The sequence below is a fragment of the Phyllobates terribilis genome, unplaced genomic scaffold (genome assembly GCF_046119375.1).
Source record: "Phyllobates terribilis strain yellow unplaced genomic scaffold, ASM4611937v1 Scaffold_33__1_contigs__length_13283291, whole genome shotgun sequence".
In the NCBI taxonomy this organism is placed as follows: Eukaryota; Metazoa; Chordata; class Amphibia; order Anura; family Dendrobatidae; genus Phyllobates; species Phyllobates terribilis.
The window spans coordinates 2,552,389-2,575,889 of NW_027362793.1; the positions used below are offsets into that span (position 1 = coordinate 2,552,389).

The window sequence follows — 23,501 nt, forward strand, 5'->3', positions numbered from 1 at the left end:
ATAACCGTTCTGTCTCCCTCAATATATTCACCAAAAATCTGACACTTTACAACAATATAAACAGGGATTATATATCAAATTGTATTAATTTAAGATAATGAACATGTGGACAAAAGGGGAAAGAGTGACCAACAAATTGGTACCTAGGACTGTATACATAGTAATCAAAACATCAATTAATACAAAATAAGCCACCAACAGGTAAGGCAAGTACAATCATGCAATAGAGGTGTTGAATAATGGATATTAAATATTATATAAAGTCCAAAAATTGGTAATAAATAGTCACATTAATAAAGTGCATTGTGCTCAAGTGATAAATTAGTCACTATTAGGTATAACTAGATATGCAAAGCATACGGCGAAACGCGCGTCGGATGAGTGTCGCGTCCTGGGTTTAGTATACCTATATTTCATAGTCTATGCATCTTTTGCCATCATCTTTATTGGTATTATTACTGCAAGATTATATCTACATATTGCATATCTAATTATAACTAATGGTGACTAATTTATCACTTGGTAACAGGGTGGCTATGCAGCTCTTTTATTATGCAGTAGGAATCTCTTTAGCAATAATAAATACACTGGCTGCAGCTGTGGTATTGGGTGTACTAATGTGAATGTATCTGTTGCTGATAAAATCTGACAGCTATGTAGGCCAGTTTATGAAAGAAAATAGGATCCATGCTGCAATAATTTTTATGTATCTTTTGACCTATTTTAACGATGTACAATACAAAGTTATATTGTGGTACCGTGTTAGCCAGAAAAATCGATGTAAATACTTTTATGACGAGATGAGGCTGTAATAATCCCACTGGTGATGTGTGGAGAGTTTTAAACATGGCACAGGTGTTACAGGAAGATACATATTGTTTAACATCTTTTTGGCAATTGGTCCACCAAAAAGAAGCGAGGGAGAAATTCTTGTGTTTTTTTAATTCCTTTGTGACCTGCTAACTTGGAGTTATGTATCAGATTTAATACATTTAGTCTCACAGTTTCTGGAACATAGATGCAATGATTATGAGTCCATATTTTATTTTGAAAGATAACAGATATCTTATCTGGTGGATGCAGAAGAATTGAGTCTGTCTCGTATGCTCCCCGTATGTCTTTCAGCAATTGTTTGTTATGAATCACCCCCATGAAGTTAGTGGTGCTACCGTAGAAGAATCTTTGGAAAACATCCTGGATAAAGCATCAGCCAAACCATTACAGGAGCCAGGTCTATAAAAGATAACAAAGTTGAATCGGTTAAGGAAAAGACTCCATCAAGCTTGATGGGGGGACAAACATTTGGAAGACCTGATAAATTCAAGGTTACGATGGTCATTAGAACAACAATTTGTTGAGTTGCTCATTCTAGATGATGTCTCCATTCCTTGAAAGCAGCAATGATATCTAAGAGCTCTTTGTTCCATACATCATATTTATTTTCTGACATGGTTAAACTTAGGGAGAAATAGGCACAAGGATGTAGCAAATCTTTTGTTCCTGCTCTTTGTGATATGGAACCTACTGCACCATCTGAAGTATCCACTTCTACAATAAATGCATGTTCAGGATTAGGATGAATCAGGATAGGAGCTGTGGCGAACTTCGTCCTCAGGCAAGAAAAAGCATCTTGTGCTTGAGGAGACCAGACAAATTATATGTTTTTCTTTGTTAATTTGGTGATTGGAGCAATTATACTTGAAAATTTCTTAATGAAACATCTTTAAAAATTATCAATGCACACAAATCATTGGACGTCTTTCATACTTTTTGGCATTGGCCACTCAATGATAGCTTGAATCTTGCTAATGTCCATTTGCAATCCTTGAATAGAGATTATATAGCCCAAGAACTGGATCTCTGCTTGATGGAACTCACATTTTTCCAATTTAAAATAGAATTGTGGGTGCTTAGATCCTCTAGCACAGTTTTCACATGATTCTGATGTTCTTCTGCAGAATTAGAAAAGATTAGTATATCATCCAGATAAATGGCTAAAAATTTATGAAGTAAGTCTCTGAAAATGTCATTAATGAAATGTTGCAGGATCATTGCAAAGTCCAGATGACTAGTGTTGAGCCACCCCCGTAGTGTTCGAGTTCGGTTCGGATCATCGAACATCCGTATGTTCGCCGAACTGTTCGTCAAACTGTTCGTCGAACACCTTCGAACACGGTTAAAACCAATGGCAGGCAAACAAAAACACATAGGAACACATAGAAAACACCTTCAAACGTGTCCAAAAGCTGACAAACTGCTCAGAAGACACAACTAACACATGGAAAAGTGACAAGTACATATAGTCATGCAAAAAGAAAAGAGGTGGAGGAGTAAAAGGAGGGGGAGAAAAAGATATAGGCATGTCATGCCCTTCTTAAAACAAAAAAGTGCGAAGCCGACATGACCAGTCCGTTCCTGCCGGTGCCGCCTCCGTGTCGCCGGGTTTGTGCCAGAGCCACGGTGGACCCTGATGGCCAGCCCCCCTCTCCCAATACTGGTGCCTGTCCGCTGGTGGGACGATCGAGCCCCCCTGCGGTGGAGGCAGGTCTAAGCTTTTTAATTTAAATTGTCTCTCTAATTTGAATGAGTACACTTTAAATCCTTTTACAAGGATCTATTGAAGGGCAAGTCTCATGCCAGCAGCCGCGGTAATTCCATCTCCAGTAGCGTCCACTAAAGCTGCTGCAGCTAAAATGCTTTTAGAAGGATCGAGCTTGGCGGTCCACCGCAAGGCGTCCTACCGCCAGTCCCAGCCCCTATGCCTTGGGGTGCCTCCCCGATGCTCTTCACTGAGTATCCCGGGGGCCCGAACCATTTCCTTTGAAAAAATTATGTGTCCAAACTACAGGAGGTGTAGCTTGCTTAACAGCTGGGATAATCCGCTGACTAGCAGACACTGCTACTAGGCACAAAGTATTTCCTGGGCTAGATGCAGTTAAAAATTTGTAATTAGATACTCTCTTTGGACGCTGAGAAAGCATTCCATAGAGTCTCCTGGCTCGCCATATATTATTCTCTTAAAATGCTTGGGGTAGGGGTCTAGGGGACCCTTTTATAGCCAAAATCACGACCCTGTATCGCAATACGTCACCTAGGCTGTAGATAAATGGAACATTTTCATCACCTTTCATAATCACCAATGGGACAAGGCAGGAATGTCCTCTGTCCCCTCTCTTATACATCCTAGTGACGGAGCACCTGCTCTCATCAATTCGCCATAACCCCAATATTAGGTGGATTGAGGTGGGAGGCACTGAGTACAAGTGCTCTGCATTTGCTGATGATGTCCTAGTATATATCACTCAATCACATTTATCAATTCTTGCTGTTATGGCTGAAATAGATCACTTTGTTACATGGTCAAATTTTAAAATCAATGCAACTAAGTCTGAGGCCCTCGATGTCTCCCTCCCCAAATCCATACAGGATTCCATCCAGTCCAACTTTCCCTTTGCCTGGCCCTCACAGGGTATCAAATACTTAGGAATTTGTATTCATAGAGACCTCTCCCGTCTATGTTATCTTAATTTTGGGCTCTTTATTGAACAACTCCATACAGACCATGATTGGCAAGTTAAAACTGTAAGATTCACTATGTGAACCACTGGTGTTTTGTGGAAAAGCACATGTACACTGTGTTCCAAATTATTATGCAAAAAGTGTTTAGGAGTGATAAGGTAAGAATTTTTTTGTTTGTCAGTTAAACTCATTAATGGTGATGTGTGTCAGGGCTCTTTATATCACTGTAAGCAATTGCAGACACCTGTGCTAATTAGTTTGGCAGGTGTGTCCAATGAAAGGCAAGACTATTTAAGTAGGCTGTCCCACATTATTAAGCAGCCTACATTTTCTGCCAAAATGGGAAAGAAAAAGGATGTGTCGGCTGCTGAGAAGCAACAAATTGTGGAGTGTTTAGGTCAAGGCATGACTACAATCAACATTGCCAAGACACTTCATCCTGATCATCGCGCAATCAAGAAGTATGTAGCTGATTCACAGTATACACGTGTGCGTGCCGATAAGGGAAAATTGAGGACTCTTTCCTACTGGCAATTACATCAGGTTAAAAGAGCAGCGGCAAAAAAGCCTTGTCATAGCATCAGACAAGTTTTTGAAGCAGCTGGTGCCTCCAACGTCCCCCGAACAACAAGATGCAGGGTCTTTCAGAGGTTTGCAGCTGTGCGTAAGCCATCTTGTCGACCTCCTCTATCCACTGTACACTAGCAGAAATGGCTCCAGTGGGCCAAACAATACATGAAGACTGACTTCAAAACTGTTTTGTTCACCGATGAGTGCCGTGCAAAGCTCGATGGTCCAGATGGATGGAGTGGAGGATGGCTGGTTGGTGGACACCCCATGCAAACACAGCTACGGCGCCAACAAGGAGGAGGTGAAGTAATGTTTTGGGCTGGAATCATGGGGAGAGAGATTGTCAGCCCCTTTAGGATCCCTGAAGGGGTAAATATGAGCTCCATAATGTATGTGAAGTTTCTCAAACAGCACTACCTGCCATCGTTCAAGAAGAAGAACCGCGTATTCCGCAGCAAGATCATTTTCAAGCATGATAATGCACCGTCTCATGCTGAACATAACACATCTGCATTTCTGGCTGATATGGGCATAAAAGGGGACAAACTTATCGTGTGACCCCCATGCTCCCCTGACCTCAACCCCATTGAGAACCTCTGGAGCATCATCAAAAGGAGTGTCTATGATGGCGGGAGGCAGTTTACATATAAGCAACAGCTCTGGGAGGGTATTCTGTCCTCATGCGAAAACCATCCAAAACCTGACAAATTCAATATACGAGAGATTTCAGAAGCTCCTTTCGAACAAGGGGTCCTATGTGCAAATATAACATCACCTAGAATAAAGTTTTGAGTTGAAAACTGCTTGATTTCAGTTTCTAATAACCTGCTAATGCTTATAATTTCAAAAATGACCATTTTTTTGTTCTTTATTAAAATTAAATTGTTGATCGAAGAGTGTGGGGGATCTAAGAGTGTGGCAACCCAGTACTCAGAATTATTTCGAATTCTGACAATCTGAGGGTCATGTTGCAGGTAGTGCAGCAAGAAGGCTCTCATGTGTCTTGCGCATCTAGGAGTCCCAAAATTATTTTCCGGGCTAGTTGCAGCTAAAAATTATTATTAATTTGAAAGCTGGTGGAGCTTAGTATAGATGGCCAAATAGAATCAGTACAGCAAACTGCTACAAGGCCCAAATTATTTTCCAGCCAAGATACAGATAAACATGAATAGTAATTTTAAATCTGGTGGAGTTTAGTATAGATGACCTAATAGAATCTGTACTGCACACTGCTACAAGGCCCAAATTATTTTCCAGCCAAGAAACAGATAAACATGATTAGTAATTTGAAAGCTTAAAAACGGTTGGTGATGTGATTTTAACAAATCATCAAGCTTTTACTCTCCCCAGGATGACACAGGGGTACAAAAGTCATTTCAGATCCATGATTTGTTCATCTTTATGAACGTGAGTCTCCACATTATCAGTGGAGAGCCGCGTGCGCTTATCTGTCAGCACACCACCAGCAGCGCTGAACACACGTTCAGACAGAATGCTGGCTGCGGGGCATGACAAGATCTCCAAGGTGTAAGTGGCGAGCTCCGGCCATTCATCCAGATTGGAAGCCTAAAAAGATCAAGGGTCCAGTGACACAGTCATGGCTTCAATGTTTACTTGCAGATACTACTAACCATTGTCTCTCTGCGTTGACTATGTGTCAGACTTCTTGTGTCCTGTGGCCTTGCAAAGGATGGGCTAAAAAAGTGGTGAAATGATTCTGCAAAATTGATGTTACCAGCAGATACTGTGTTTCTGTTACTTTTTGAGTGCTGAACACTCGACAGTCCCACGGTTGGCAAGTTGGAACTGTGAGATTCACTACGTGCACCACTAATGTTTTGGGGAAAAGCACATGTAAGATTCTTCAACTGTCTCTGCTGATACTTCTGCATGCGTGCATCTCTTTCTATGGCAGGAATAATTTCAGCAAATTTACTTTTCTACCGGGGATCTAACAGTGTGGCAACCAAGTAGTCAGAATTATTTCTAATTCTCACAATTCGAGGGTCATGTTGCAGGTAATGCAGAAAGAAGGCACTCATGTGTCTTGCGCATCCAGGAGCACAAAGTCCCTGTTGTGTTGGTGGCGAGGTAACAATCATGCTTCCTTCCTCTTCCCTCTTCCCCCAACCTCGCACAAGAGAAATGTGATCAAGGTCTCCTTCATCTGATGAGTCTTCCATCAGTTAGTCCTCCACTTCTTCCTGGGCTCCTGCACCTTCCTCAATAGTTTGGCTGCTACCATGTGCCCTGGTAAAACCATCTCCCCCACCCTCACATGACTGCCGCCTTGGAGCTGCCGACCGTCTGGACCTTGCAGATGTTAGCCCTTCCGCATACAACTCCTCCTTCACTACTTCCTCCACCTCTTCTTGTGCCACCACCTGACTCCGAATTCTGTTTAACATGTGCTCCAGCATGTAAATCACCGGAATAGTCATGCTGATAAAGCATCGTCAGCACTAAACATCTTCGTCGCCATTTCAAAACTGTGCAGAAGGGTGCATAGGTCCCTGATCTAAGACCACTCCTCCAGCGTGATTTGCCCCACCTCTGGATCTCGTTGGCCAGGCTATACATCACTACGTATTTCAACAGGGCTTTTCGGTGCTGCCACAGCTGCTGCAACATGTGCAGAGTTGAATTCCACCTGGTAGGCACATCGCATTTTAGCCGGTGAAGTGGCAGGCCCAACGACTTCTGTAGAGATGTAAGACGCTGAGCTGCGGGATGCGAATGGTGGAAGTGAGCACACAGCGACCGTGCCCTCTGCAGAAGGCCATCTAGTCCAGGATAGTGGGCTAAAAATTGCTGGACAACCAGGTTCAACACATGAGCCATACAAGGCACGTGTGTGACGTTTCCCCGGCGAAGGGCCGCACCCTGGTTTGCAGCATTGTCGCACACGGCCTTCCCTGGTTTCAGGTCCAGTGGAGACAACCATTCATGAAACTGGTTCTCCAGAGCTGACCAAAACTACTCAGCTGTGTGACTCACATTTCCCAGATTTTTCAAAGTAAAAACCGCCTGATGACATTGAGCCCTGCTGCCAGCATAGTAAGGAGGTGTGCAGGATCCCTTCTGCGCAGTTAGAAAGCTTGTGGCATGACCAGACAGACTTTGGGTGCAGGTGGAGGACCGAGAGGAGGTTGAAGAGGCAGAAGCAGTGGAGGAACTTCGAGATAAAGAGGATTGACGCACAATTCGTGGGGACGGCAAGACTTGGACAGCAGCCCCTTGTCCTGCTGTCACCATAGTTACCCAATGCCCAGTCAGCGACAGGTAATGCCCCTGTCCATGCCTACTCGTCCAAGTTTTTGTGGTGAAATGCACCCTGTCACACACAGAGTTTCTCAAAGAAGCGGTGATGTTGTGTGAGACATGCTGGTGGAGTGCAGGCACACCTTTCTTTGAGAAGTAGTGCCGACTAAGCATCTGGTACTGGGGCACTGCGAAGGACATAAGGTCTCGAAAATCCTCTGTGTCCACCAGGCAGAAAGGCAGCATTTCTGTAGCCAAGAGCTTGCAGATGGTGAAATTCAACCTCTTAGCTTTCTCATGGCTAGGAGGAAATGGTCTTTTACTTGTCCACATCTGAGGGACCGAGGGCTGGCTGTTGTGGTTAGATGGGGTTGAGAAGGGTGCCCACGGCAAACTGCCGGTCTGTGAGGAAGATGCAGGCAGACATGTTAGGTTGCCTTGATCCAAAGGTGGTGCTATCGATGTCGGACAGCGCTGAACACCAGCTGGTGTTTCCACCTCCAATGAAAATGATGACATGCCAATCACGCTGGCTGTTGCGGGTAAAGAGGTGGCAGGTCTGCGTCCCAAAACAGGTGTGACTGCTGTCCCCCCAGTAACAGAGGATGCACAAGATGTGGCAGAGGTTGGCCCTGCCCGCTAGGTCGCATTGTAGCACAGTGAGCTTCCCACTGCAACTTATGCTTCATATCCATGTGCCGGTTCATGCATGAAGTACTCAAACTATGTATTTTTTGGCCTCTACTTAGCTTTTGCTGACAAATGTTACAGATAACACGACTTGGGTCATCTTTATCGATCTGAAAAAATGCCCAGGCTATGCAAGGCTTAGCACCCATGCGACCTGAAGAGCCACCACGACTTGTGGTCAGAGGCAGAGTTGTGTTTGAGGATGCAGTTGTTGACGTGCTTCCAGTACTACGTCTCTGTCCAGGAAGGCGCAACCTGAACTCTTTGTCACTAGCATCCTCCTCCACCTCCTCTGCTGACCTCATCGACTGGCTGACTGTGGGTTGACAGTTAGTAGGATCTCCAACCTCTTAATCATCACCCTGTGTGTTATCACACCCAACGTCCTCAGAGCCAACCTCTTCCTGCCCTGACAAAAAACTAAAGTTGTAGCTCCAATCAGGTATTTGTGTCTCATCATCGTCTTCATAATTGTCTCCACCAACAGGAGTTACAGTTTGGGAACCAGGGTCTACGTAATGGTCAGAACCTTCTGCGTCTGGTCCTGGATCCGACTCATAAAGATTCTGGCATCAGTGCAGATCATTTCCTCGTCTGGATTCACAGAAGCTCTGGAGCCGACCTCCGATTCCCAGGCTATAGTATGAGTAAACAGCACTGCAGACTCAACCATCTGTTGATGCTATGCCCAAAAGGTTTTACTTCACTAGGTGCAGTAAAAAAATTGTATTCTATACACAAGTGGTGTAGCTTGCAACACGGATAGGCTACTCCACTGACTAACACACACTGCAAGAGGCCAAAATGGATTTGCTTTGCTAGATTTAGCCAAATGCTGTGACAAAAACTTGCACAGCACTGGCACAGACCTGGCTGGCAAAAAGTGATAGGAACTGATGTAACCTAGCCCTCAAAAGGACTGCAATTACAATTAGTCTTTACTCCCAACCTATCTGTTTAAGAGCACAGACCTGCCTGATAAAAGTGATAGGAACTAATGTAATCTATCCCTGAAAAGAACTGCAATTACAATTAGTCTTTACTCCCAACATATCTATTTAAGAGCTCAGACCTGCCTGATAAAAGTCGTAGGAAATGATGTAACCTAGTCCTTAAAAGGGCTGCAATCACAACTCTTCCCTACTCCCAAGCTATCTGTAGATTTGTGCGAAAATTGGCTTGAAATTAACAAAGTATAGCGCACACAGCAACAGCGGTGCTGTCTAACATGCAGCTACAGCAGTGAGAAAATGGTGGTGACGGGGAAAATGGCTGGGTCTTATAGGGCAAGGACATGTGACATACACTGCCAATGACACATGCCCTTGCTTGTGTGAAAAAAAGCAGTTCGCTCCGTGTGTGCACTGCTGATAGGCTGACAGATTGCACCTTCCCACTGTAAATGCGGGAAATAGAAAAAAAAATGGAGATCTTCATTATTCCTGCAGAGATCCATCCCCTGCCCCTCCCCCCGCCCCACTGTACACTCAAACTGCGTATTAACATTAATTTTCAGCATTACTGAGAAAAAATCCAGTTATGATTTTGGTGCACGAACAGTTATCGAACAAAACCTTGAACAGCCAAATTTTTTTCAAATTGTTCGTGTTCGCCGAACGGCTCGAACACCGCCCAAAACAGCTCGAATTTCAGATTGGCGAACAGTTCGAGTCGAACACCGCTCATCTCTACAGATGACATGACTAAGTATTCATATTGTCCATAACGTGATCTGAATGCCGTTTTCCATTCATCACCTGGTCTAACACGAACCAAGTTATATGCCCGTTGAAGATCTAGTTGTGTGTGAAAAACTTTACATGATGAACTCTGTCCAGCAACTCAGGGATCAAAGGCAGAAGATAACGATTCTTTACAGTAATTTTATTCAATTTTCTGTAATCAATGGAAGGACTCAAGGAATCATCTTTTTTTTGACAAAAAATATAGGCGCACCTGCTGGTGATGAAGATGGACGAATAAACCCGTTAGCTAAATTTTCATCGATGTATTCCTTGATTGCTTTTACTTTATGCTCTGCCAGTGGGCAAATGCTTCCAAAGGGTATTGCTGCTCCTGGCAATAAATCAATTGGACAATCATATGGCTGATGAGGAGGGAGTTTGTTGGCATTTTTCTTGTCACATACATCAGCAAATTCCCTATATATAGATGGTAGTTTAGAAGATTGTTCAGGATCCTCTATAACCTCTTCATTTGGCAAAGCCTGTGGGGATGGGAACAGCAGGTGGAAAGAGACATCTTTGGTTTCCCAATTGATTGTGGGATTTTGAGTCTGTAGCCATGTCAACCCCCGGTTTATTGGAAAATGTGGAGATGAGTTTAGTAAGAAGCATAAAACCTCATTGTGATTAGGTTCCATAACTATCTCTAAGGGTTCAGTCTCTTGATTCACTGGTCCTGAATTTAATGGAGATCCATCAACAGTTTCCATAATAATAAATGAAAATCTGTTTTGAATTTCTACCCCGTGTTCTTTTTTGCGAAAGAGATGTCCATGAAATTTCCATTTGCTCCGTCATGAATCAACCATGGCACATGTGGAAATCCATTGAGAATCCACTTGAATCTTGATAGAAATGAAGCAATGAGAGTCCTTATTTTCTTTTTTAATGTTGGGTGCAATAGAAGAAATTGAGTGGATGACAGCATTCACTGGAGGAGCTGGTTCAGACAAGACTGATTCTTCATCAGAAAAGTTGGGATTTGCTACCGCTTCCACTGTTTTACGTAGTCGAAAAGGACAATTGATGAGAAAGTGGTCAGATTTGCCACAATAAAAGCACTGATTTTCCAGAAGTCTCTATTCTTTTCTCTCAGCAATTTTATGGGTTCAGTTTCAGATACATGAGGACTCTTTACCTCAAAGTCCCTGGGACTGGTCGCTGAAGCAGATGGATAAAGGTTAGTCTTACGGACCCAGTTTGAATTTCAATTTTCCAATTTTCTCTTTGATAATTGTTTGTCTATAAAAATACAATGGTGAATGAAGTCATCACAAATCGTGGGAGCATCGGCACCGACTAGTTCATCTTTAAGTGCACTGAAGAGTCCGTTCTTAAAAAAAAAGATAATTTTGCAGCATTATTCCATTCAGTATCAATCACCCACTCTCTGAATTCTGTGGCATATTCTGCAATAGAGCTCTTACCCTGATGCTGTGCCATCAGTGTATCTGAAGCTGTTGCACAACAATTAGGGTCATCAAACACCTGGCTCACGGCTTCTAGGAAGGCCTCCAGATCATTAAGTCGATCGTCATGAGTTTCAATAAGGGGGCTGGCCCAAGCTAAAGCTTTATTTGTCTGTAGCATAATGATACACAATGATACACAATACTTTTTATCTGTTAGTATGGAAGTGAGCAAGGTGTGCACCAAAGTACAGACTTCACTGGTTGATGAATCCACAAAACTTGTCACAGTCTCCACCAAACCTGAAAGGTGAGAGTGGAAGGGTGGGTGGAATGGCTGGAACTATATGTTGATTTTGTAATTGAAGGATTTGCTCAGACTACTGTGCACTGTTATTGCTTAGATCTTGTACAATATTCTGTAGATCCTGTGTAGCTTGTCCAAAAATTTGAACATTATGGGTTGTCTGTAGTGATGAGCATGTTCGGTTAACCCTTTTGGCAAGTATACTCGGGCGAGTACCGAGTATCTTCAGTGTACTCGGTGATATGTTTGAATCACTTCCGTGTGCATGATTTGCTACTGTTTGACAGCTTTAATACATGTGAGGAATGCTTGTTTCTTTCGCATTCCTCACATGTATTAAAGCTGTCAAACAGTCGCAAATCATGCACACGGGAGTGATTCAAACATATCACCGAGCATGCTGAAGATACTTGGTACTTGCCCAAGTATACTCGTCTAAAGGATTAACCGAACATACTCGCTCATCACTAGTTGTCTGAGTTTTAAATCCCGTGTATTTTGTTTTTAGTGTTTTCATGTCTGCATAGATGTTGGTAAGCAAACAGTTCGTCTTAGTTACATGAACCTCCAATTTTCATTCCTCGGGGGCTTACATGATGGTAGATTTGAGTAACCTGTTATGATACTGGTGTAGCACTGCTGGAATCCAGTGGCCGGCACAAGCAGGAACAGCAAGCGGTAATAGAAGTCCTTGGAGATAGCAGGGAGTTGTAGGAAAACAATCTGGAGATACATGAAAACAAAGAATAGAAGAAAAACAGTACCAGACTCCATAAAAAGTAAACATTTTTGGTATTTTATTGAAAAAAATGCTAAAAATAGCAAGGCACAAGGGCTATAGAAGCAAATGCATGTAAGCCAAAAAACAAACGCACAGAGAACAGAGAGAAGATGCAGCACATTTCAACTGCGACTGCAGTCTTTGTCCCAGAACAGTCTGGGTAAGAAAGTTCAGGAGTTGGAGACTGGAAATAGACTAACAGATAGACAACAATACTGTAGCAATGAGTGAGAGATCCAGCCAAAACAGGAAACAAGATGGATTCCACAGGTTCAGAATCTGACATCTTAGTAAAAGGTAATTGCAGAACAAAACAGCAGGCTCCAGTGGTAAGGAGTGGTCTTGCATCACAATTATTAAGGTGAACAATAGAAGCCACTAGTGGTCAAACTGTAGAAGGACAACCGGAATCATGATATATAGGGAACTGCTGTAACTTTATAGTCACTCAGTGTGACTTCAAATTGATTGATATAAGATATACTGCAGCAACAACACTTTAAGAACAGTTTTTTTTTATTTTTTGAACACTGAAAACAAGGAGGGCAATAATAAAACCCACCAGTGCTAATTTTGCTTATAGACCAAAATCTTGAAACCAAGGCTTGTATGTCACAGAAAGTGTGCTTCCTGCATTGGGAGATGGACAAGCCATATACTTTTTTAAACCCAAAAGAAAAATCTCCTCAATCTAGAAATTGAAACCTCATGAATGTATCTACCTCACAAAGTGTACACATTGTAAAAAATAATGTGTTTTTTTTTGCACACTTCATTAATTACCTAACCAACCCCAACAATGCAGATTGTACATTGGAATTCTGTAGACTGTATATGATAGGATTTATCATGGGTATGATACTTGTATATATCACATTGAAGACTAAATCTAGAACATCAGATGAAGGAATAAGATACCCTGCTAAGCATGCCCCATAATAAACCGAAATGATGGTGACATGGGATGAGCAGGTGGAGGAGGCCTTTTTTCGGCTTTCTTTCGATTTTAATTGAAAGATACTTGAGAAAATGTTAACATAAGAAATAACAGTGCCTATCAATGGAATGATCACCAATATCAAAATTTCGCTAACTGTTGCTAAAATAAAAATTTCAGTGGTTGTGCATGTGGTCTTTGTTAATGACTTAACATCACAGAAAAACTGGTGGATGATGTTGGAGTGACAGGAGGACATGTATATAGTTAAGGTTACAAACAGTAAAGAGTTTAAAAAGGCGGCTGCCCAAATCCCAATAGTTATCAGGAGGCAATTTCTCTGACTTAAGATCTGATGATAATGTAAGGGGAGGCAGATAGCAACATATCGGTCATAAGCCATAATGAAGAGGAGAATTTCCTCGGCTGTCGCCACAACTGAGAAAAAGTGCAACTGAGTATAACATTGTGCAAAGGAAACAAAGTGATTCCCGGACAATAAAATGTGTAATAATTTAGGAACTGTGACCGATAAATAAAATATGTCTACAATGGATAAATTACAGATAAAGAGATACATTGGTTTATGTAACTGAACTTCCAGACATATGACTGTGATAATGGAAGAATTGAGAAGGACTCCGACCAAATATATCAAGAAGAAGAAAATAGAAATAAATAGTTTATCCTTTGTCTGTTCAGAAAATGCCAAAATATAAAACCATTGGAAAGTCCCATTATAATATAGAATTTGGTGAGTAGTCTAAAAAAACACACAAAATACTAAAGATTAATAATGTAATATATGATCTTAAATGTGTTGTCCAGTGATAACTTATTAAACAGTATGCTTGACCGAATCTCCATTCATCCCCTATTGGGCTGCCAAGTGCTACAGTCGCGCATCCAACCTACTATTTCATTCTAATAGGATAAAATTGCCTTGTCAGTGATTAAAAAAATTCCCATTCTGACAACTGGTGCAGGTCCTGATGGTTGGATATCTACTAGTCAATAAGTTATCAATTATGCTGTGGATTGCTGATAACTTGCTATCACCAAACAATCCTTGTAACCCCTTCACGACCTTTGACGTATTCATACATTTAGGTTGGTAGGTACTTACCAACCTTGGACATATGGATACATCCAGGCAATTTTGCGATCGCCGCCGGGTGTCAGCTGATTCTGACAGCTGACACCAGGCACTCAGTGTCAAGAGCGGTGCCGCACTGCTCCCGGCACTTTAACCCCATAAATTCTGCTATCAAAATTGATTGCATCATTTACAGAGCAGACAGAGGGAGAAAGCCCCCTCTACCCTTGGATTGGAGCCCCCTCTACATCATCGTTGAGGCGCCAATTGTTGCTATGGTGACCCGATGTTGTCATGATGACATCGGGGTCACCAGAGCTTTCAAACATGGTAAATCATGCTTAGTGCATGATCTAACAAGTGTGTCTGTCAGTGCAGCGCTGACAGTTTGTATAGTATAGGAATGCTCCTTCATTCCTTTACTACACAAGGGATCAGCCTACAAAAAGTGAAAGTCCCATAGTGAGACAAAGTAAAAGAGTAAGAAAAAGTATAAAAAGTGAATTTTTTTGTAATAATAATAATAAAAAATATATATATATTGTACCCATAAATAAATATTTTTATGAAAAAAAGCCACATAAACAATGAGTACCATATTTAATATTGCCGCATCGAGAACGAGCCCAACCTATAAAACTATCCCACTAGTTAACCCCTTTAGTGAACACCATAAAAAAAATAAAAAAACAATGCTTTATAATTATATCGATGAACAAAAAGTGGAATAAAACGCGATCAAAAAGACGAATATAAATAAAAATGGTACCGCTGAAAATGTCATCTTGTCTTGCAAAAAACAAACTGCCATACAGCTCCATCAGCAGAAAAATAAAAATGTTATAGCTCTCAGAATAAAGAGATGCAAAAATAATTATTTTTCCTATAGAATAGTTTTTATTGTGTAAAAGCGCCAAAACATAAAAAAACAATATAAATGTGATATCGCTGTAATTGTACTGACCCAAAGAATAAAGCTGCCTTATCAATTACGATCACAGAAAGGCTTAGCTCACATTCATCGTCCACTGTACGCTGAGCGTTTACACCAGGGTTTCCATGTAAGTCTTCAAAATACATGATTCAGACTGAACCTCCGGCAGAAGATTCCCTATAATGAGGCAGATGGAGGCACTGTGGATGACATCTGACCTGTAATCCGGTGGTGTCCATCTTTTTAGATGTGCATAAAAGTGCAGTCAGCCATAGTTTTGTGCACCTCTGACAAAAAAAGGAGCCTCTGAACAGAGGGCAGACGGAGTCCAAAGTAACTCTACTGCCTCATTATATGGAATGGAACCATCGGGGATTTTATCTGAGTCCCATCACTCGGAGATTTAGATGGAAACCCCAATATAAGGGTTCAGTGTAGAGCGGAGGATAAATGTGATCCAAAATGTTAAGTAAAATGGTCCAAACAAAAGCTTCAACTCAATCCACAAAAAAAGCAAGTCTCCACTGTTATCTGAAATATAGGGGACTTCCACGTCACTGCTAGTACAAAGGCTCTGGAAAAGCAAAAATGGCTCCTTGCCTCCCAAAAGAAATCCAGCAAATTCAACGCTCTCAAATCCAAATGACATCCCTCCCTTCTGAGCCCGAGTGTACCTAAACCTCAGTTAGCATCCACATATTTGGCATTTCTGTAGCAATGAAAGCCCTAATTAATTCAGAAGCACGAGCTGGGCACTATAATGTACTGGTTACTACAATGTACTGGGCACAACAACGGCAGTTTGCAATATTCACTCAGCATCATCCGCTGCTGCTTATTTCTAGAAAACACACATGGACTCAAAATTGTCACTACACTTGTAGATAAATTCCCAAAGTGATGTAGGTTTCAAAATGGGGTCACTTGAGGGGGGATTCTGCTGTTCTAATACTTAGGCGCTCTGTATATGGAGTCTGCATATTATTCTAGGAAAATCTGTGCTCCTAGAGGCAAATAACGCTCCATCACTCCCGAGTCTCACTGTGTGGCTAAGCAGTACTGTACAGCCACATATAGGGTATTTCAACATTCAGCAGAAATTGTGGGACAAATTTTGGTGCCTTTTTACCCATTTTGCAGTGTGAAAATGTAAAATCTGGGGCTAAAACAAAATTTTGGTGGTACAAGTTTAATTATTTGTTTCTTCTCTGCCCAGTGGTATAAAAATCTGTGACATACCTGTGGTGTCAATATGATCACTGCACCCCTAGATGAATTCATTGAGAGATGTAGTTTGTAAAATGGGGTCTCTTATGGGGGGGTTCTGCTTTTCTGGCACCCTCAAACCAGTCCAGCAAAATCTGAACTCCAATATGGCGCTCCTCTTTTGAGCTTTGCACTGTGAATCAAAAGTAGTTTTTGACCACATATGGGGTATTGGCGTACTCAGGAGATAATTCACAACACATTTTGGGTCCACTTTCTGCTGTTACCCTTGTGAAAATAAAAAATTTGAGGCTAAAAACATTTTTGTGGGAAAATGTTATATTTTTTTTATTTTCACTGCTCAATTGTATACATTTCTGTGAAGCCACACATCTAGATAAGTTCCTTGAGAGGTCTAGTTTCCATAATGGTATCACTTGTGGGGAGGTTCTACTGTTTATGCACATCAGGGGCTCTTCAAATGAGACATGGCATCTGCTAATTATTCCAGCAAATTTTACATTGAAAAAGTGAAATGGCACTCCTTCACTTCCGAGCCCTGCTGTGTGCCAAAACAGTATTGTTTTCCCACATATTGGGTATTGGTGTATTCAGGAGTAATTGTCCAACAAATTGTATGGTGCAATTTTTCTTGTTACGCTAGTGAAAATGCAAAATTTGGGCCAAAAAAACATTTTTGAAGAAAAATGTGATTTCTTTATTTTCCCAACTCAGCGTTATAAACTTTTCTGAAGTACTTGGGAGTTAAAGGTGCTCACCAAACATCTAGATAAGTTCTCTGAGGAGTGGGGGGTTTCTACTGTTTAGGCACATCAGGGGCTCTTCAAATGTGACATGGCATCCGCTAATTATTCAAGCAAATTTTACATTCAAAAAGTTAAATGGCACTACTTCCCTTAGGAGCCCTGCCATGTGCCCAAACAGTAGTTTTACCCCACATATGGGGTATTAGCGTACTCAGGAGAAATTACACAGCAAATTGTATGGTGCAATTTCTCCTGTTACTCTTGTTAAATTGCAAAATTTAGGGCTAGAACACATTTTTTGTGAAAATGTTATTTTTTTATTTTCACAGCTCAGTATTATAAACTTCTGTGAAACATCTGGGGGTTCAAGGTGCTCACCACACATCTATATAAGTTCCCTGATGGTCTATTTTCCAGAATTGTGTCAATTTTGGGGGAGTTTCCACTGTTTAGGCACATCAGGGGCTCTTCAAACGTGACATGGTGTCCGCTAATTATTCCAGCAAATTTGACATTGAAAAACCAAATGGCGCTCCTTCCCTTCGAAGCCCTGCTGTGCATCCAAACAGTGATTTTCCCCCACATATGGGGTATCGGCATGCTCAGGAGAAATTGCACAACAAATTTTGGGGTCTATTTTTACCTGTTACCCTTATAAAAGTAAAAAAATGGGTCTAAAGTAACATTTTTGTGAAAAAAGTTAAATGTTCATATTTTCCTTCCACATTCCATTAATTCCTGTGAAGCACCTGAAGGGTTAATAAACTTCTTGAATGCAGTTTTTAGAATGATGTCACTTTTGAGTATTTTCTGTCATATAAACCCCTCAAAGTCACTTCAATGAGAAATCACTGGTCAACTATTAACCGTTATAACTTCCTAACAAAAAAAAAGTTTCAAAAGTTTTGCTGATGTAAATTAAACATCTATAAAATGTTATTTATGAACTATTTTGAGTGAGATAACGCTCTGTTATAAAGGCCTAAAAATGAAAAGTTTGAAAATTGCAGCATTTTCTAAATGTTTGCCAAATTTTACCACTATGAAGAAGTACAATATGTCATGAAACATTAATCTCAGAATCAGTGAGTGGGATCTGTTGAAGCTTTCCAGATTAATTACCTCATAAAATTACAATGGTCAGAATTGTAAAATTTGGTCTGATCATGAAGGTGAAAACAGGCTCTGATGTGAAGGGGTTAATAATCAGTAAATGATCTTAGTGTAATATGTTGTATATTGTCTTAGCATGATGAAAATAGTTTAAAACCTACTCTAGGTTATTCCAGGTAATCAAGGGGTTATTGGTGAAGATCCAATTATCTACAAGCAATACATAAAGGTTTATTAGCTAATACCCCAACTATGGACCCAGTTCTATTAAAGAGGTTGTCCACTACTTTATCATTAATGAACTATCTTTAGGATAGGTCATCAATGTCTGATTGACGGGGATTTGTCACCGGCCACCCCAACCGATCAGCTATTCTTGGTGTCAGCAGCGGCGGCAGGAGATGCTCAATTGTGGAGCTGCTTCGTCTTCTGATAGTGGCCGCAGCCGGGTAATGCACATCCACCTCCTATTGACTTACAGTAAAATAAATTGCAGCAAACCAATAAAAGAAGAACAATTTACACAACACAGTTAAAAATAACAAGAGTTTTTTTCCAAATTTAGCACAAATTGCCACTTTTACTGATAACTGCAGTCTCAGAATAAGAGGAGAATCTTTAGTACTTTGAAGAGTCTCTCTGGCTGTTGTGACCTGCTGTCCTATCTGGCTGTTATGACCTGCTACAGACAGGATGTATATCCAGACACCATCTTCTTTCAGTGTTCCTGAGGAATATTAGCCCCTTATTTATTGACAATGGCCTCCATGTCACCAAAGATATTGTCATATGCATTATTGAGCTACTTATATTGTTCTTCTATCATTGGTTTATTGCAAATTGCAGAATGTTTCTAAATTTTGCTAATAATCCAAATTATTGACTGCAGTTGTAGATTATTCCAGAGGTCAAAATCAGACATTGAAGAGTAACAAGCAAAATAATAATTTCAAACAAAGGGAAGAAGGTCCCTGCTCCCAATAGCTTACAGTCTAAATGAGGGACATGACAGGTAAAAGTGCTTGTTTTGTACAATGTTTCTGCCATTTTTTGTGCTAAAAAGGGTAATTCACATATTTAGTGTAGGAAGGGAAAATTATACAAGGAATTAAACGCAGACTTGATGATTCCAGTTCCTATGGATGAAACAATTTTTCAAACGTTTTGAGAGTAAATATCACATTATTCAGAAAGAGGGGAAAGAGGAGTACCATGGATCCAAACTTCATGGGATGAAGGTTTAGCAAAGAGCCGGATTTTATACCTGTAAAAAGTGTAGAGAGACGGATGTTACATCCATGTTTCCATCAATACATTGACCATATGACCTAGTCTAGGTGTGATGACAAGAGAAAATCAATTTTAGAATTAATAGTTGTTCAAATTGCATGTAATATTATTTTAATATATAATATTTTATGAGTCCATATATCTAGCAAAATGCAAACTGAATTAAATTCTCTCTCACTTTATATAATTGTATTTATATACAAGATTTCTCACATGCTTCCCCCCTACTCTGGAACTCTCTATTCCAACACATCAGACTCTCGTTGACCGTGGAAACCTTCAAAAGGAGTCTGAAGACCCACCTCTTCCGACAAGCCTACAACCTGCAGTAACTACCGCTGCATGACCAGCTCTATCCTCACCTAATGTATCCTCACCCATCCCTTGTAGATTGTGAGACCTTGCGGGCAGGGTCCTCGCTCCTCCTGTACCAGTCGCTGTCACACTGTGTTCAAGAATATTGTACTTGTTTTTGCTATGTATACCCCTTTTCACATGTAAAGCGCCATGGAATAAATGGCGCTATAATAATAATAATAAATAATAATAATATAAATGCTTATATTTGCAATTGATAGATGTATGAATAACATTTTTATGAGTGAATCAGGCCCTACCGATGTGATGTTGATGGCTTGTCCTCAGGACCGGCTATTTTTTTTCATCTAAAATATATAGTAAATCTTGTAGTAAAATAACAATACTGTATAATATAGAAATGTAATAGAACACAATTTATATCATTTGTGTAATGTTTTGTAAAATAAACAGTACTGTGAAAAAGTGTTATGCAGATGTGAACAAATGCTGCAAGGTAAAAAATGCTTTCAAATAAAGAAGTGTTAGTTTCTTTTTATCAATTAATGGAATGCAAAGTGAATGAACAAAAGAGAAATTTAAATCATACTAATATTTGGTGACCGCCCATTACCCTCCCAACAGCATTAAAGCATTGACTCTTCTAAGTACACTTGCAAAGATTGATTTTTGAAGAACTCGGCAGGAGGTTGTTTCAAACATCTTGGAGAGCTGACCCCAGATCTTCTGTGTATGAGGCTTGTGCAGATCCTTCTGTGTCTTCATGTGATCCCAGACAGACTGGATGTTGTGAGATCAGGGCTCTGTGGAGCCGGATCATCACTTCCGGGACTCCTCATTCTTAATTACATTGGCTGGATGTTTGGGATCGTTGTGCGGTTGCAGATTAAATTTGAAGCCAATCAGAGGCCACCCTGATGGTATCACATGATAGATAAGATTCTGCCTGTATTTCTTAGCATTGGGGACAACAATAATCATGACCAAATCCCCAACTCCATGTGCAAAAATGCAGCCAGAAACTTGCAGTACTCTACACTGAGCTTCACTGCTCCTCCAGACCCTCATTATTGTTCCACTCTTCAGCCCTTCGGCAGCAAACTGCCACCTGTTACAGTCAAACATTTCACATTTTGACTCACCTGGTCTCCCAATTTAATTTTTGCACCCCAGTTCTTATGTCTTTTGCATAATTGAGTCGCTTCGCTTTTTTTTTCTAGATCGAAGATGTGGATTTTGGATGCAAATCTTCCATGAAGAGAAATTCTGGTCAGATTTCTAGGGTTTTAGCTGGGTCCCACTTGTTTTTGCCAGTTCTGAGCTGATGGCACTGCTGGCCATCTTCTGATTTTGAAGAGAAGTAAGCATGATGTGTTCTTCATCCGTTGTAAGTTTCCTTGACCGATAACTGTGTCTAGAGTCACCAATATTGTCCATTTTTTGTTGCTAATGTAAAAAGAGCTTGAATAAAAAACATCTTGAAACCTCAGTCTGCTTTGAAATCTTTACATGGGGAGACCTTGCTGATGATGCAGTATAACTACCTTGTGTCTTGTTGCTGTGCACAGTCTTGCCATAGTGTATGACTGGTGACATGAAGATATCTTCTACATTCTCACCTTTGTAGCAGAGTTTATCTGTTCCTCACCCAGTTTTAAGTCTTCTACACAGCTGTCTCTGTTGCAGTTAGTTACTATATTTCAACATACAAATAAAATTGATGATCAATATCACCTGTCTGGTATAGTTGGTTACTCATACACATGAATGTATTCCTACAAAATCCCAGACTTGGTGAAAATGTACCTAGAAGAACTGATGCTGCTTTGAAGGCAAAGAGTTTTCTCACCAAATGTTGATTGAATTAGATTTCTCTTTTGTTCATTCATTTTATACTTTATTAATTGATAAAAATAAACTATTAACACTTCTATTTTTGAAAGCATGTCTTACCTTGCAGGACAACACTTTTTCCACACCTGCTTAAAACACTTGCACAGTACTGTATAATTTGGGTTTATCCAGCCAATATAACTAAAAAAGATAACTATTAAAAAGACAAAATGTAAAAAATTATTAAAATAAAATGAAAAATGTAAAAATTATTAAAAAGCAAAATTCAATCTGTAAGTTTTTGTAATTTTCCAGACCATGATGTTCTGATATTCGTTCTCATTTACACCATATTGATCTTGAATTGCTTTCAGCTCATAATTTCTGCACAGTAACAGGTAGAAAAATGGTAAAATATAACCAGAAACTCCTTCTAATATGGAAATATGTTTTTCTGTATAAATATATTTCATGCATTATTTCCATCATTTGCACACTTTAGCTGATCATTTAGACGTACAATTAATTTACTTACATTTGTATAATTATGATAATATCCCAAGAAGACATTGCTGTTGACCTGAGAAATTCAGCTTTTTTGCTTTATTCAGATATCATTTTCAAAATTCACAATTGCAAATAAAAAAAATTAAAAATAAATAGTTACAACAATAACCAACATTCAACTACAGGAAAAGTCTACAACATACAGAACTAACATAAAAATATTCTGCATTAAAATGTAAGAAAATCTCAAATTTTATACAAGTAATTTTTTTTTAGTTTTTTTTAGCTGACCCCTGTAGTATAATAGTTCATGAAATAAAATTATAACAAAAATTCCAATGTCTTGTTAACATACCAGTATAGTAACACAGGGATTGTCCGGATGTAAAATCCTTCACTGGAGTGAGAAAGATCTGTGCAGGTGATTTATATTGTGCTGGGACAATTATGGCCTAATCATCACAGATTTATAATTAACCTTAAGTAACAATATACAATGATTATGTCACCGAATTCTTGTCTCCTGTGTCCTGAAATATTATATAATTAAGATCTATATTTTAGATCTTAGTAAATATTTTCTTTGCATCAAAACTTAGTTCTCATGTACAGCTCAGATGATGAATATTTAATGAAAAAAATAGTTTGGGGAGAATATCAATATTTAAACAATACAATTGATTTAAACAATAGGCCATTTTCCGATGACAGATTTCCTTTGATTTAGTTTTCATGATTTGCTTTGAGTCTTGGAGGCCACAGAAAGTCCAAGATTTGATGAAAATATTCAGAGTGCTATGATCACATCTACATCCGAGTACAATTCAGAGCCTCCATCAAAGATTCTCCAAAACTGAGGCTGAAAAATAATGCTGTGGGCTTGGATATTTTTCTTATTAAAACAGAAAAACTTGGCAGAACTTGGTGGAAATACTAATTACAAAAAACTTGATGGAAATACTAATGACAAAAGATGTGGTGGAATTGCCAAGTCCCATCAATTTAAGTTCAAAATTCATCAATATCTCATCTCCTGTGACCATATTCCTATTGCTGTGGTGCTTTTGACTGGAAAGTAAAACTAGTATAGAGAAAAATTACTGCTTTACACCAAATGACCGACCGCACCCAATATATGTTTCGCCTCTAAGGTTTCAATGATCTTGATGGACCTTATTATAAGTGCCATGGTTTACTGGCTTATCCGCCCTGGATCTC

The 23,501-nt window shown here is 40.0% G+C and overlaps 1 protein-coding gene across 1 annotated transcript in view; it reads right to left on the reverse strand.

Moving 5' to 3' along the window:
- LOC141180567 (olfactory receptor 2K2-like) overlaps nt 1-22,346 on the reverse strand; it is a 55,543-nt gene extending 33,197 nt beyond the window's left edge. Inside the window, exons 1-5 of the mRNA XM_073660665.1 lie at nt 22,312-22,346; nt 22,094-22,160; nt 11,169-11,366; nt 9,997-10,267; nt 1,879-1,952 (exon numbers count right to left, since the gene is read on the reverse strand). Coding sequence (XP_073516766.1) covers nt 1,879-1,952; nt 9,997-10,267; nt 11,169-11,366; nt 22,094-22,160; nt 22,312-22,346 — 645 coding nt within the window. The remainder of the gene's footprint in view (nt 1-1,878; nt 1,953-9,996; nt 10,268-11,168; nt 11,367-22,093; nt 22,161-22,311) is intronic.
- Between the last annotated feature and the right edge of the window lie 1,155 nt (nt 22,347-23,501).